General features: G+C 36.6%; 1 protein-coding gene across 2 annotated transcripts in view; it reads left to right on the plus strand.

Moving 5' to 3' along the window:
- The first annotated feature begins 175 nt into the window (after nt 1-175).
- LOC113499622 (solute carrier family 35 member C2-like) overlaps nt 176-17001 on the plus strand; it is a 71087-nt gene continuing 54261 nt past the window's right edge. Inside the window, exons 1-2 of one of the 2 annotated variants that reach the window (XM_026880154.1) lie at nt 176-553; nt 8962-9249. In XM_026880154.1, coding sequence (XP_026735955.1) covers nt 368-553; nt 8962-9249 — 474 coding nt within the window. In that variant the 5' untranslated portion in view covers nt 176-367. The remainder of the gene's footprint in view (nt 554-8961; nt 9250-17001) is intronic. The other variant, XM_026880155.1, reaches the window with a different exon arrangement.

Genomic DNA, 17001 nt, shown 5'->3' on the forward strand with positions numbered 1-17001 from the left:
TTAGTATCTAAAATTTATATTTCATTTGGAATAAGTGTAATAGATTTTTTTAATTATCAAGTAAAATGAAATTCTACTGATTAGCAAACACAAAATAAAAAAGAAGACAACTTAACCATAGATGGTTATGTCATTAATGAATGACAACACTGTCAACGTCGTGGACGACGCGACATTAGCGTGCTAGTTAGTCTGTGGCGCACCTGCAGTGACGGTCGGATGCGAGCGCTCTGTGTTGTTACAGGAAATCGTGAAACTTTATAACAAGACGTATTATAAAGTTATTTGAAATTCATACGAACTGAAATCTTTGCTGATATGCGACATAGTGTATTTCCAAAAGCGGTTTCGTCGTCCTGTGCTAAACATGCCAGGCGCAAAATATGAACAGCTGTCGTTGAAGTCTGACGCTGATGAAGACGTGTTTACAACGAAACCGAAGCCGAAATGGTCAGAAGTGTGCGTGCAGAAGAGCCTGCTGTCGCTCGGACTCATCCTGCTGTACTTCTCGCTGTCCATAGGCCTCACCTTCTATCAGAGATGGCTGTTAACGGTAAGAATTCTGTTATCAGTTGTGTTTGCTTTACATTTTACTTGTTTCATGTTTTCCTTTTTATGCTTCGTGTTTTGCGCTTGCTGTGTTATAATTGTAAGTGTACAGCTGTGCGAGCGACGGTCGTAATATTTTATTTTAATATTATTTACTTATGCCACCTGAGCATTATTAAGCGTGCGATGTAAACTGTGCATGATTGTTGTTGCGACTCTTGTTTATTTTAACTGACGGCTGGCCCGCTCTGGGATTTCCCTTGGTATAATACTAGGTTAAGTATTTGTGTCATTGAGCTGTGTAAATCTTTGAACGACTTTTATGTTAGTTTTGTAGATATCACGAATTAAGAGATTGGTTACTTCATTTTGTTTCAATGTACCCCCGAACCCATCACAAATATTTACAAAATTCCCCGTATTCGTATCCTCTTAATACTTTTCACTTAGTTATGTTCAGTGCTTTATAAAACGGCAATAATGTTATAATACGACAATAATATAAAACGAAGCATCGTCGCGATCTCTATGTGTGCAGGTAATTCTGTAAACACGCATTTTAAAGCCGTTGTTTACTGGAACGTCCCTTATCACTAGTCATGTATTATCAATTGATATAATAAAAGGTTTAAATGTCTTGTATCTTGGCTCGTAAATTAGATTGTCAGATAGGCAGGACATTCTGTAACTTTTATCTAACTAGCATTGTTTAAATGGTACTGCAAAACACGAAATAAAGTTCGTTTTTTGTTAAATGTATTTTATAAATAAATTTACATGACTTATGTTAAAAATATTTATAAGGAAAATAGTCTTGATATAGGCATTTTTTTACCTGTGGTCTACCTATACGAAGTTTTTAATGACGTAACGAAACGTAATGTCATAGAGATATTAAAAAAAACTTAATTATTGTCTCGTGCCAATAAATATAATAATGTACAGAAAATAACTAACTAAATTAATAAACGATTTACTTATTGATTCACTAAGAAAGTCATTAGGTCACGCAGAGATACGTATCAAGTTAGGGTTATTTATTGCGATCTTATTTTTTATTAGGCTTTGGGACTAGGGTGTTCATAAAAAAGTTATATTCCAATGTTCAAATATCTCACAACGTAAGCCTTAGTAAAAACGATGTAAGAGGACACTGGGGTTTCCAGACGAATCTTATCTAGCTATCTAGTCGTTAGGAAAATTAGAGGTTTTTTTTTCGCTGACGTCAGAAAAAGGAGTTTAAAACTTTAGGAACCTAACGGTTACTTACGCAACCAATAACAAAACGCTACCTAAAATCCTAAACTAAAGTTGCTGACGTGTGTCAGTTCGTGTAATATTTTGAGGTATATGTACCTTGAGTATGCGGTCACAGTGACCGAGGAAACCAGATATCAGAGCCCTTGTTATCGCTTAGACCAGTAGCCGTGCTCGCCTGGCCGTGCCCTACTTTCTGCACTGCATGCTGGCTAGATCATCGTGCCGAAATATCCGTTTCCTAAGTGCGATATCGGGCACCGTCGTGACATCGTGACGTCACAAATTCAATATTCAATTAAAACTTGTGTAAATTGTCCTTTTCGACTAGTACATTTGACTCCAGACTGTAGTGTTACAAACATCTTCAGAAAGACGACACTCCGCCAATCCTCAGCATGCCTCATTCGCAAGTTTAAATATTTAGTAGTTTTGTAAATAAATACCTGTGGGATACAAGCAAATTCAGGACTTATTAAACTAGTTGTGCAAGCCCATATTTTGATCCGTTGAATGAACACTGAACTCGCAATAACAAAAACTCATCTCATTTTGAGGCCGACGTCACATATAATGATAACTCTCCTTTAAAATAAAGCGGCATAAATATTAAGTTGGTAATAGTAAACTTCTAAACCGTCTTTGACATTCCAAGGTTTACCTTAAGATAGGCATAAACATAAATTACTTTCTTACAAAGTTGCTCAATTAATTTAATTACAAAATGGCGCGGGTTGCAAGGGTAGATAACGAGAATTATGCTTGAACTAGAAATACGTAATAGACTGTCGAATGCCAATGAATATAGTTATGTAATAAACTGTAACTACGGACTTCTAGGGATATAAAAATTGATAAAGATAAACTGCCTTAAAGTTCAGGAGTGATGGTTTATGACGTTGCGAATTCGTAAAATGTATATATCAAAGTGACGTCACGGCTAAGTTCCGGTCACTATAATTAAAACAATTTATGTTTGCGAAAGAAAAAACGTAGCCATTATTGTTCATTAAACTACAGCACGGACATTAAAAATATCGTCATCCTTGTAATAATATGTTCTATTGGGTTTTCCTAACAATAAGAAAGTCTGGAAGTTCTCTTAAGGGCATGCAGTAAAGTAAGTATTTAAAGTGAATGTTCAGCATTCGTTCAAGTATAGCGATTTTTGAATAGGATCAAGAATCTGGTGGCGATCGCGTGTCCAGTGTATTGTAATAGAGGTAATGAATGAAGTTATTTCATAAGCTACGTAATCCATTGTGCCGGCGTGAAATAAAACAATTGAACAAAATAATGTAGCCGCTCGTTTGAAACATGTTTCTCTCGCAACGACATGCAATTTGCCCGATATGGTGTTTTGTTTCAAGTTAAATGATAAGGTTTTTTAATGCTCGACATTGTTATATAAATTGGCTTCAGCCGATACTGGGTTTCTTGACTAATTTGAAGCAGTTTTTTTTTCTTTGAATGGTTAAAACAATATTCAGTTTGCAAAACAAGTGAAATGACAATGAGAATAACTAAACATGTATCACAAGCTTTTCGCCCGCGTCGAGGTCGGTTATAGCGCGTTTCCTAGAGAACTCTTCAAAAGCCCGGGATAAAAACTATCCTATGTTCTTTCTCAAGGTCAACTCTATCTCTGTAAATTTCATTAAAATCGGTTCAGTGGTTTAGACGTAAAAGCGTAACAGAAAGACAGAGTTACTTTCGCAATTATAATGTTAGTTAGGGATGTTATCAGAGTTTCAAATAGAATATATTTGTTTGTTCAGAATACAGCTATTTGTTACGCTATATTTTGCAACTCAGTTTAATTTATTTTGATCGTGAACGTAGCGGCCTTTAGTTGGCACTAAGTAGGTGTAATACCAGATGCGTATAAAAAGGTCGCAGTTTCTACGAAAGGATTCCCCCTTGGGCCTGACAGCGTAGGGAGCACGCTGGTGGTTTTAGCTGGCATGATTCCGGTTCACACCGTTTTTCTGAAGGACAGAGGAATCGACATAAAACTTGCACTGAGTCAAAAGAAAATGTGACAAAATGTAGTTATTCTAGTTTTATAAGAACTTGTATGGAAATTCTATTCAAAACTCACCAACTTTACATTTCACATTTCACAACTACTTTATTTAACTAGATAGAGGTACCTACCAGAGCGACTTTGTCCGCGAGAAAAGAAGCGTAAGTTACTCCTTATTTCAAAGTACAATCAAAATCGGTTTAGCCATTTTAGAAATTAGCTTAAACAAAACAGAAATAGATATAAGAAAAGTATTTTGGTGTATGTGCCCTATATCCAATATTCACAAGCATGTAGTAATAAAGCGTTTATTTCAATATTTCAAACAAACAGACACTTCGATTAATAAAGCAATATAAACGCGTAGAGTCCTCGAAAGTAGTAATTTACTTTATACATGATGGAAGGGAAATGCACTCCAAGGGCAGGCAGGGTTAAGGTTACTCCTACCTGCTGTTTATACTATTCAACACAAACGCAGTTACAATTTTTATATGTAAAAATGAATTTCTGTACGTTATTCTCGCTTAAACTCGGAAACAGCTGAACCGATTTAGCTTATTTTAGTCTTAAAAGATTCGTCAAAGTCCATCTAAACTTTAAACGGTGATAAATAACATGTAAATATAGAAATACTAGCTTTTCGCCCGCGGCTTCGCCCGCGTCGATGTCGGTTATATCGCAATTCCAAGAGAACTTTTTAAAGCCCGGGATAAAAAAACTATCCTATGTTCTTTCTCAAGTTCAACTCTATCTCTATTAAATGTGGTTTACTCACGCGTATTTATCGGGGTAGCCCGACTAGTTTCGGACCCAACCGGAGTCCTTAATCATGAGCAGACGCGGCGGGAGTTCGACTCGCGATCCCGCCGATAAATACGCGTGAGTAAACCGTTACATCATTTAATAATGAATCAGTCTCACGATAGTTATTATAACAACTCTATCTCTGTACCAAATTTCATTAAAATCGGTTCAGTGGTTTAGACGTGAAAGCGTAACAGACAGACAGACAGAGTTACTTTCGCATTTATAATATTAGTAGGGATTGCACTTTTTTTTTTTTTGTATTTTTGTCTGCATTGTTATCATCGACTGTTAGGCGGTACGTAGTTCGCCGGGCCAGCTAGTTTAGTATAAAACAAGCACCACTCATATTGTCAGTCGGGCTCGCCGGACGGAAACACGCACTTGCTAATGTCAATCTCGATAACACTGAGATTAACCGACACTGAACTTGCATTGTGTGGTCGTATGCAATATTATGAACGGTACAAGGGAAAAATAATGATTTAGATACGCACAACATTGTCAAAACTGAATAATATGTCTGTGGTAAGCTGTTTTTTGGAATGAAATCATTTATTCTGTAATCTCTATTACATATAATTCATAGTATTGTATTTGACTGAATTCAATAATATAAATCTGTTTAGTCCGTCATTGAGATTTCCATAAAATATTAAATACGTATTTTCCATTTTATCACGTAATTAAAAATTGAGGATGATAAAAGATTTAACGATGACGGGGCGAAAGACATCACTTGCTAGTAAAAACCGTACTGGTAAGTGACGTCACACGAGGTTTTAAATCACACCAGATTCACGGACATACTCATAAATCTTAATCGTACAGCACATATTATTATCGTTTCTTGTGTGATTTTAAAAACAAAAGAAAGCGCTATTCCCTAAAGCCGCGGGCTGTGTTTACCTTGCTTCCGGCACGTAGAGAAAGGGGTTCAATATACTGCCTGCTGGATATTACACTAGCTTTGACCCGGGCTTTGCTTGCATCGATTATAATGTACTCGATAAAAAAATGTTATTATATTCTCCCTCTGAGTGGGTTTAGACAGGAAATGATGACTGAAAAACATTACTATGGCGCTATTTGACGATTACGTAGGCTGAGAAACAGAACAAAACTAATATTTTCACAAATATTCAAAATCGAGCTTCCCTAAAACGTGTTCGGCAATGGGAGTCGTTGCAATTTGTTAACATTTGTTTATACATTTGAAATTCTCAAAAATTAATTGTAATCATATTCTGGTTTGTTGTTTCTTGACATTACTCTGACCTATTCCCGAAACTTCGAACTATGTGAACAAAACTGCCTGTTATATCTCGTTCACTTCCCACAACGAGTATCTCTTAAAGTGATACTGTTGAAGTAGTAGGGGAAGCGAGATGGCGTTATACCTCGTGTAGAACTGTAGAGCACTATCTTCCTCGCACAATTGTAACTGTCTTATTTTGAGGGTAGATGGTAGTATCCTGGTGGCTGGCACTACTGTTTGTGGTTAAGCTACACATTTGAACGTGGCTCGACGATGCAATCTGCCGCTTCACTGGCCACAGATCAACAAACACTGCGAACTGTGTTTGCCGGAGTTATTGGTTTGGTTACATACTGTGGGCTGCGGCTCACTGATACAATCAATATCTGGGCTCATCAAGCGTTTATTATTGAACTATTGAGAATTCTGTCTATTCAGTATTGACCTAGCTCTCTTATTTGTTTTCGTTAAAATTAACGATGAATTAATCCAGGAAAGTAAGTGTCGATATCTTTTCAGCAATTTTCTATTTTTGTCTGGTGACTATGGATTTGAAACAGGATTGGATTTAATATATTTTTAAAATCAATCATAATCGTTTTGTTAAGTAGGTAAGGTAGGTTGATTACTTAGAAAAAACCCATGCAGACAACACCTTGTATCGCCCCCCTTTACCTGTTCCTAGGTTCTCTAGCTATGAAGAAAAAGCGGTTTAATAAACTCCAAAACTTAGCTCTATCACTTTTTAAATTTAATACAAGATGATTACATGCATACTTATGTACAAACTAATATTATAAAGCTGAAGAGTTTTTTTGTTTGAACGCGCTTATCTCAGGAACTACTGGTTCGAATTGAAAAAATCTTTTTGTGTTGAATAGACCATTTATCGAAGAAGGCTATACAACATCACGCTGCGACTTATAGGAGTGAAGATATAATGCAAAATGTGGAAAAAACGGGGAAAAAATCATCTTTGAGGGCTTTCGTTGCGTGCGCTCCGAAAACGGTCGCGTGCAACAGCTAGTATACAAATATACCTACATATTGTTTAGGCTAGCCGTGATCGCCTGCAAGCGCGTCTCTTATGGTTTTTTCAAATAAGTTTTCAATCGATTTCAATACGGTTTAAGTTCTCATTACGTCCGTATTTTTTTTATTGACCTCCGAACTGGAAGATCAGATTTTGTTGCCACGATGTTTGATTCCGTAAAATATTCAGCAGCATTGGCTCATCCGTATTTATTTTTATTTAATTTTGAGTTTTTCTTGTTAAGAAAATATTCTTATACTCAATTTTATACGTGAACAAGTAAAAGTAAGTACTGTTCAAGTTGCAAGCGTTCTCCTCGATGACGTTAAACCATTTGTTAGAGTTCAGCAAACGGTTCAATAGTGCCAGTTAGCTGTCGACTTATTACTTCGCATCCTCTCAGCGCGCTGGGTTGTCAGTCCATCTGGTTATTTTATGCACCCCATAACGAATGAGAAATAAAAAGTTTTCTTTTCTCGTTTGCTGAGAAAATAAGTTTTCTCGAGTCGTCCCAGCGTATTTGTTCAGTAAGGCTTCTCTGAATGGTTTTTTTTTATCAAGATTACTTTGCGTATCTTACGATTCCGTACAAATAAGCTAAGGGTAGAATTAAAAAAAAGAACTGGTTAAGTATTAAATTGATCACCGTAATAATCGTTTCTTAAAGTCGTTTTGTTTTTAGACGATAAACAGATATACAACTTCTGTGGAAATTTAAATTTAAGTACCTACATAGATGATTTCATATTTATGTTTCTTTCCTTCCCCTAGCTCTGAAAACCTGTACGTCTCAGTAGAGAACACTTTTAACGTCTTTTACTTTATTGCTGTTAAAACAATAAAAGATGCCATTTACTACTATTTTTACTTAAAAGAGTAAATAATTGTCGCTCCTTAATTAGTCATTAAACTTATGACGTCATTTTGTGGTGTACCGGTTTCGGATGCAAATTATTCTGAGACTAACATTCGAGGCGGTTTGCTCTCAATTAATACTAATGATGTGCGATAGCGTTTGCACTCTGTTTTAATGATGCTTTCATAAGGTAAACCATTACAGCCTGACTGCGTTTTTGTGAAAAGGGTGACGTTCATTTAAGCCTTTAAGGCAACGCGAATGTAAACAATTGCGGCGTGGGCTGGTTCCGTATGGCCCAGGGACAGGGATTGGTAGAAGGATTTTGGTTAGGCCTTTGTTCAGCAGTGGGCTAGATAAAAAAGCCTCTACTCGAAATTTTGATTTTTCAAGTACGACTTTATGTGTGTGGGTTTTCGGCATGCCCCGTAGCGTTTAATCAATTTAGACGAGCGAGGTCAGTTGTCACCTTTTTTTATATTCTGCCACAAATTATATTTTTGATCCAGATTTAATTACGAAAAGCTAGTTAGCTACGATAGTACTATGATACATTCTTTACTATGGACGCTGGTGGACTTGCTACCGCGACGTATGCTTAGATATATTCAGACGTTTCTAATTTGAGTGTAGTCTAGTCGTTTGTGGTGCAGACAGCCTTGTAGGGTATATCTGCATACATGCCCAACGAGAATAGTTCATGGATGTAGAAGTCACAAGTGTTCGGATACTTTATCCGAACACTTGTTTCAAAAATAATTAGGTCAATTTTGTAACTAGTTTTCAGCGGTTATCTCGCGGAGTTAATAAATATTTTAATGAATTTTCGGATATACTTTCTATAGAATCTTAATATTTTCTAAGCCTTTGTTGTCTTTTTTTACTTTGTTCTGCTTTATTTTCTACTGATTTGGCTTTGCCTAATTATCAGAATAAAAATATGTTCGAATGCGTACTGTATTGCTTAGTTTGCGAATGATACTGTTTTTTAGGTTATTGTAACTTTAAGCACTGCATGCTCTAGCGAAGATATTTTCTGCGTATCCAATGATTAGAGATAAAAAAATGATTAGAATTATAATCAGGTTCAATAAGGTACTCCCTAATTGATAAATATAATGAACGTCAGTCAGTCGTCCGTCAGTAAAGTTGTTCATATGGGGTGTTGTCAACAGGACTTCAAGTTCCCGCTCACCGTGGTGATGTACCACCTCATAGTGAAGTGGATGCTGTCCGTGGTGGTGCGGCTGGTGCTGCAGGTGGTGACGGGCAGCGCGCCGCTGCTGCTGCCCTGCATGACGTGCCTGCGCTCCGTGGGGCCCACCGGGCTCGCCAGCGGCATCGACGTCGGCTTCTCTAACTGGGGGCTCGAGCTCGTCACCATCTCCCTCTACACCATGACCAAGTCCACTACCATCATATTTATACTTGGCTTCGCGATACTGCTCGGTTTGGAGAAAAAGGTATGTTGCTCCATGTTTATTATTTTGATCTTACCTTTCCATTTCATTTCAAATGGCATAACACGCTGCTTTAGTTGTTGTTGCGTCTGCATCTTACACAGGAAACGTAGTTTTGCATAATTTAATTTAAAAATATCCCAACCCATTATTCTATCTTCGAGAAAATCATCAGAATTATTCTTATCGAAAATAGTCTTTATTAGTATTAAGTGAGACCGATTTTTACTTTAAAACTAGCTGACCCAGCAAACGTTGTTTGCCGTTGGTAGGTGATAGATGTTAGTCGATTCTTAGACCTACTGAATACGCATATAAAATTTGGTAAAAATCGGTTAAGTCGTTTCGGAGGAGTACGGTAACTAACATCGAGACACGGGAATTTTATTACTTTAAAATAAGTAAGTAGTTCAGGCTGACCTTTTTCAAACTGCAGACAGGTTGCATGTCACTAACACGCAACCAGTCTGGACTAAACAGTTTTACCTAGACTCAAAATGTGATAAGTTATAAGGCACTAATGTGAGTGAACTCTGATTTGAAAGGTGCAACTAGGAGATGGAACTTTTCTAAAGAAATCTTGATTCTATGCATACATTTGATTTCGGCATCCTGCAAGAGAGCACGCGTAGCCGTCAAAGCTCGCTGCATTTATGGGAAGTGGCCTAACTGATACCAAAGTAAACCTTTTAATGGTTTTCCTCTTAAGAAACCTGAATTTCTATAGAATAGTACTGAAAATGGTCAACTTACAAGCGTGATAGTTCAAACACATTCCCTTTTCTCGAAGGCGCTTTTGATGGCATCGGGACGCTATTTATAAAATCTTTGTACCATACATATTCACTGTTGCAAGGTAATTTTATCAAAGAGCATCTTGATCTTAGCTTAAGAGCGAGTCAGGTGTAAAGCGATAGCCATCGAATCGAAATAGAAAAGTCGACCCACCCATAAGTCGTCCAGAGACTTATGTTTTGAGTCATATCTCTTTAGCTGCCTTACAAAACGGTTATGAAGACTAGTATCTATATTACTTAGATATTTAAATTTGCGGGAATAACACTGTATCCATTTTAGTTAAAAGTAAATTAAAGTATTCAATGAAAAGCACGTCTACGTTTCTTTAGGAATAAGGCGGACAAGTGTGATATGGGCTCATAGAGTACCTACGTAAGGTAATTTAAAGTATATAAAAGTTTCATTTCTCAGGCACCGGAGACAACGAGGGAAACAGTGTTTTTTTTTTAATATTTCCATACTTAGTTTACTGAGCTTAAGAGTTGGTATGTTTATTTGTTTGAATGCGCTCGTATGTATATTAATAATTACGTTCACATATGAAAAAATATTTTAGTGTTTATCCCATTTATTGAGGAAGGCAGAAAACAGGGAGAAGATGCTTGTACATTAAAAAACCTTTCATACATCTTCATAGCCACGCTGATAAAGTTGCAACAGTATTAGAAATAATGCGTTCATTCCTTTAGAATTGAGTATACCATTTTAATTCTAACTCGGTACCTCCACGCATTCTCGAAAGGTTCTTAGCAGACAGACGGATGGACGAAATGATCTTATAAGCGTTTTGTTATTTCTGTACGATACGAAACTCTAATTATTATAACCGAGCTTGAAAATTAAAATTCTATTGTTTCTACAAAATCCATTGTTCAAAAGACGCCGATTGATAACAAAACACTACGCATTTAAAATCAAATGACTTATTATAATAGCATTGTTTCGGATGTAGGACCTACTTACGGTTTCAAGTTTGGTACAAATCGTGATGTATTCCCAACGTTGAACTAGACGCGACCGATGTTTAACGTAACTGATACCTAAGAGCGATGTCTCTGCCATAGTTTTACGATCGCTTTGTCTTAATTCTGTGTAATGAAAACGTAAAGTATTCAAATCTGTACTTTGAATAATGTTGTTCAAGAATGCTTACTGCTTCGTCTACAAATGATACCCAAGTTTTCTTCTTGTATTTTTTTCTGTGCGTTTGTGCGTTGAACTTAGCAACGACTCTGTAATTGCGACTCATGCTCAACAAATTCATACAATTTGAACAAATTCAAACTATGAAAATTTTTCTTTTTATCATTTTCGCACAGCCCTGGATATCTATCCGGGTAATCTGTAGCCGGTTTGTAAAATCTTTATTGTTTTCTCTTCACCGGATAGATAAGAATACGTTATGAAATAGATAACAGGTTCAATATAAATATGCATCGGAGATAATATCGGTGTAAAGAATAGGTCGAATAAAATGGCGAGTGCTTTACAAGGTTCTGATATTTTTCGGCGCCTTCGACTACCGGCACCTCTTGAAGGAGACTTGAAGACTGTTTCAGTTGTAATAGTGAGACAGAGATCTACAACACGTGGTCGACCGATAGACCGAGGAGTTATGATGATATCTGGGTATACGAAATTGATTAGTTAGACAGGTGATAGGTATTGTACACACTCAGCGCTCGCATCCGATTGAAAACGCAATGTACCCATTGTCTGTGAGTTTCTTTAATTCGATTCCAAAGAAAATATGACCGACTTCAAATAAAAACTATTGAAACTTTTATAGGATCAAATAACAGCTGTTTCACGTTAAGTAATAAATAAAAAAATCCAGTTCGAAGTTATGAGGTAACACACTAAGGAAAAAGGATGAATTGGAAAGTACTCCCTTCTAAAATCGGATGAAAACAACTCTCGAGGAAATTCAGTTGAACTACTCCCCATGTACGAGACGTACTTCGATGCAAGTCACGAGACACACAATCACGTGTAAGACATTTTGCGCTTTTCTCGCATCTCACGGCGCGCGGTGCACCTGAGTGACTACCTTTCCACGAGTAGGTACTATTATGATCACGATCGCAAATGGAATCCAAGAAAACCTCACATGTATGTCATATTAAAAGGAACTCAAAGTTTTTGTTTATGTAAACTGATTTTTTTTTTTAATTTATATTTCTCGTTTTTCTTTTGGATTGGTGTGATCGCACTTGGTTTCTTCAAATAAGTGTTCCGACCCTGTTTTCCTTATAATTTAATCAGTATTGTTTGTATAATGTGTTCGTATTCTCAACTTGTAATTTGCTTACCGCCTGACTAAGGTTTTAATTATTTTTTCTCATGTTTTTTGCTAAGTTTTACTTTTGCTTCTTAAAAACAGACCTCATAAAAGAAATAATTACTTAATCGCGATGCGGTATGAGACTGTTTCAGATAAACTCATTAATTGTATTTAATTATTTTTTTAAATGTTTATATGTAACCTCAAAACCCATATTTACCTTTATCACCGAACCCTTTAGAGAACTACTGCAATATAACGATAACTGGAACCGAGACTTCAACTTTTAATTTCATAAAGTGCTCTTAATGTAATATTATTAAATGGGGCTGCACCTGTACCATAAAATCTATCTTGGAGCAGCGCTAGTAAGCAAGACAGCGTGCTGCACATCATATGGCAGCATCTCACTTACTCTTTCGCACTTAATTCATGAGCTCATAGAAAGTGCACGGTAGTTATCTTGAGAATGCCAGTTAAATTCAATTTTCATTGTCGACCTGCCGGCGGTGCCTAATTAAGTTTTATAATTATACTGTAAAATAGTCACCTCTACCTTTTGTTATTGACTTGAGAAAATGAAGCTTTGTTCCGAGAATTGTAATTTTTCTCCTGCCCCTTGATACGTATATTGCAAAGCCAGATAGCCAAGTGTCAGTCCTGTCCACGCGCCGAGTTCCTTAACACCACAAACTACTTGTAGACTAAGGCCCGTTTAGACGATGCGAGAAATATGGTGCAAGCTGTAATACATTGCTGGCGATCATATATCACTTTAGATAGCCGACCTGCGCGGCTGGCAATGTATGGCAATTGACATGGTATTCCTAGCCTCGTCTAAATGGGCCCTAACGCATTTTTGTCTCAACTCATCTCTCAACTTTGACGGTTGTAGGTATTGACTTGTGCTACAAGATCTTCCTTCTCGGCACCAATTTTATTCAGGAGATGTGCCTCACAGGGTCACACAGTTGAAAGTAACTGGTTCTAATTTCCAATGCGAATGCATCTCCATGAAAAAGTTAGTACTGTTTAGGGTTTTATCTTCATGCCTGATTCCGACTCGCACTTGGCTCGTTTTTGTCATTAGTACTTAGTACACGTCAAGTCGGTTGTCTAACAGTACCGCGTACTATGTCACTTTATCCATTAATAAATTTGGTGATACCTAATTTAACTGAAATTTCGAATGATTTCAAAACTTAACCTAATACTATAGTTGTCTTAAAGTGACATTGCGTTATTCATTTGTCATGTTTATGTATGAAGACAATGATGCAACTGTCGAACAAATAAATGTCAGTTCTCAGGCTTAGATCGTGGTGGTTGAGATATTGTAACATTAGTAAGTAGGTGACCGATAGGATCCGGTGTTAGTGAACGGGAGTCTTTGAGGAGCACGCCGGTTAGATATTTAGTATGGCAACGGAAAAAATAATAATGTAATACTGTATGTTTTAATAAATGCGTTACCCGCTATTAAAAGACTCAGTTTCTAGAAACACACTTTTTCCGGGTAAGCTTTCGTGTTATTTAAGAGGACCATCTAATCTAAATATTGCCTCTAATTATGCGTGAAGGGTAATAAATATAAATCATATCTTCATTTTGCAACCAGCTGCATAGGTACCAGCCAAAAAGGTAAATCAGAACAAAAAACGGAGGCTTAACACTAGCGTCCGGCATCCATTCATGAAGTGCTATCATCGGCCGGTGTGACAGCTCCCCGCCGAACATATTGGCACATTGCTCGCCCGTGCATACTTCGACAGGACTCAAATTGACACGTAAACGACTGAAAACGCGACTACAGTTCGCACTCCCTTTTCAGTACAATTCAGACTGTCATACCGGACTTTCAAAGGGATATCGGATGTTTATATTTTATTTCGGAACTTTTGTAGATGGTGCATTGAATAATATTCTGTCCGTTTTTTATTTTGTTTAGCTTTGATCGATTTTGATGGGGCACCTATCCCTAGTCTTGACGTCGATTCAAGTGACTCTGACTATATTATTTTCAAGTTACGGGTGATAATAATTAAAATCACTAGCTGTTGCCCGCGACTCCGTCTGCGCGGAGTCTTACAGCGTTCGGTGGTCCCCGTTTCAATGGAAATACATCCCCTTAGTAATTTTAAAGCTTTTATACACCTTTTCAACTTTCCCTTGGAAAGGTTTTCAAAAATCGGGAGAAAAGGTAAGCTATGTTCGTTTCCACATCAATGGCTATATGTATGCCAAATTTCGTCCAAATCCGTTCAGCCGTTTGAGATTGAGTAACAAACAAGGATAGTAAGGATTATCCAATTTGAAGTGCAAGAATTCCTGGAGATTATTTCTAATTAGAATGTTTGAAAAACAAGAATGTGGTTCGTTTTATAGTTTCGAGTAATTTACTTCTATAATGTGTTAGAATCGGTCAAGTGCGAGTCCGATTCCCGAACAGTTACCTATTGACGACTGTCTATAAAAGGGATAAAAAAACAACTCGTAATATGGGAGAGAGAGCCTTTTAATATTGCTCAAATTTTCTAGTATTTATCAGAAAAGCAATCATATGTAAAAATTTCGACTATCTTACTATCAGTTCATAAGATACAGCCTGATAATGGGTCCTGTTTTACCTTTAGGATACGGATACCTTAAACATGCATTTGTATCAAATTACTATAACGATTGAAATGATTTTATGTGAACGCCTTGAATGTATTTATCAAGATCGCGTCGTAGCTGACACAATATCAGCAACATTAGTTTATTGCTTTGATAACAGCAGTTCTAGTTGTAACACTTATTGGGTTTATACGTAAGGAGTATGTATATGGAATAATGTGCCAGTATCAATAGTTCACTATCAATGAACGATAGTTTGTTTAAATGTCCGATACTATCAACTTTTGTCTCCTAAAGTTCTTTTTATCCCGACGCCGCGACGCACGCAAAAACGATGTGTGATGGTGTTATAGTTTTTGAGTGACCGCGTGTGTCACGGATGCCTCGATTTTAGAATTATACTAGCTGACCCAGCAAACGTTGTTTTGCCTACTAAATTCTGTCTAGTTGCATTAATTTTTAATGCCACATTATAAAAAAAAAAAAAAAAAATTTTAGTGTGAACAACCCTTATCACTAGGGGTATGAAAAATTGATGTTGTTCTATTCTCAGACCTACCCAATATTTCATAAAAATCGGCCGAACCGTTTCGGAGGAGTACGGTAACTAACATCGTGACACGGGAATTTTATATATTAGAAGATTAGAAGATATTTTTTTGTATAAAACCTGTATGAGTCTGAATTTCTTTTTCCATGTTTAATAAAATCAGTTAAATACGATTTCTACAAAATGTGTGTGTACATATTGATTAAATAGCATTTCATAACTTCGTATCGGTATCAAATAAAAGAAAGTGTCGAGGGTTTCGTTAATTGTTTTTTTTTAATTATACTAATTATTGTGGCCTAGCGGTAATTAGTTGGATAATAAATATTTCTTGCATAACATTACAGTAATTGCTAGGCACTACTTCTGCTCTAACGTTCTATTTCTAATTGAGGAAAATCTACTATATCAAACAGATATTGCTAAAAATAAAACATTTGTACCGATACATATTCAAAACAAAGGTAATATTATCTTGTTACCTTGCGGTGTGTTTTCATAGTGATAAGGACTGTTGAATGATAGATAGCTCTCTCCACACGAACATAATGGAAGGAATGTAACTGAAGGCAGTTGTTGATTTTGAGGGTACCCAAAGAATTAGTAGGGATACCTATGAGTGAGGCTTTGGTGCGTCACGAAGCTGTATCTCATGAATGAAGCTGGACTCAGGACTGTTGAATTTTTTGTACATGACGTCATTGTATGGAACTTTAATAATAATAAAATAAAAATCTAAATACCCACGTTTTTAAATGTCACTCCATTCAAAATTTATCAAAATCAGTCCAGCCGTTTTTATAGTTGTAAATTGCATTGTCATCGGTTTTGAAGCTACCCATAAAATTTCAGCCTGCTAGCTTATCGGGAAATGCCTCAAAATTCCAACTGGAACGACAATCAAAATCAAAAGTTTTTGTAGGCCGTTTTCCAGGCACTTTCAAAACGTGGTGATGGCTCTAGTTGCGCGGTTCCAAAGTGCTAGATCTAAATCTTTGAACTGCAAGTTTATTTTTATTTCTCGTATTTAAATACGGGATAATTATGGAAATCACTGTTTACATTGAAATTATTAAGGTTTTCTCGAACGTACATTATATTCTCCATAATATAAACCGACGGAAGCGTTAGAATTTAAACATACAAACAAGAAAGTGAGTGTATAAAAACGTGGAATAAACTAAAATGTAAGCTAACCAACAGCTATAGACCTCAAACTTCAAAGAGTGTAAAGATTGTTTTGAAAAAATAATTTCTTGAGCCTATTTGTACGGAACCCTCAATAATCACGAGTCCGCCTCGCTCTTTTTCCAGTCGGTTACACAAAACACAACAAAGACCAATCCTCGCTATTATGCATGTCACTTATACCTACCAGACACGTTAATGAGGGTTGTCGTTCTGAAACTCCAACTTGGCGGCAATTGTAGTCCCTTAAATATGTATCGAGTGCACTGCTAGCCTACAAACCAAGTTACAGTCACCCGCCTATCGAGCCTTATTAAGT

This window comes from Trichoplusia ni, chromosome 12, assembly GCF_003590095.1.
Source record: "Trichoplusia ni isolate ovarian cell line Hi5 chromosome 12, tn1, whole genome shotgun sequence".
NCBI lineage: Eukaryota > Metazoa > Arthropoda > Insecta > Lepidoptera > Noctuidae > Trichoplusia > Trichoplusia ni.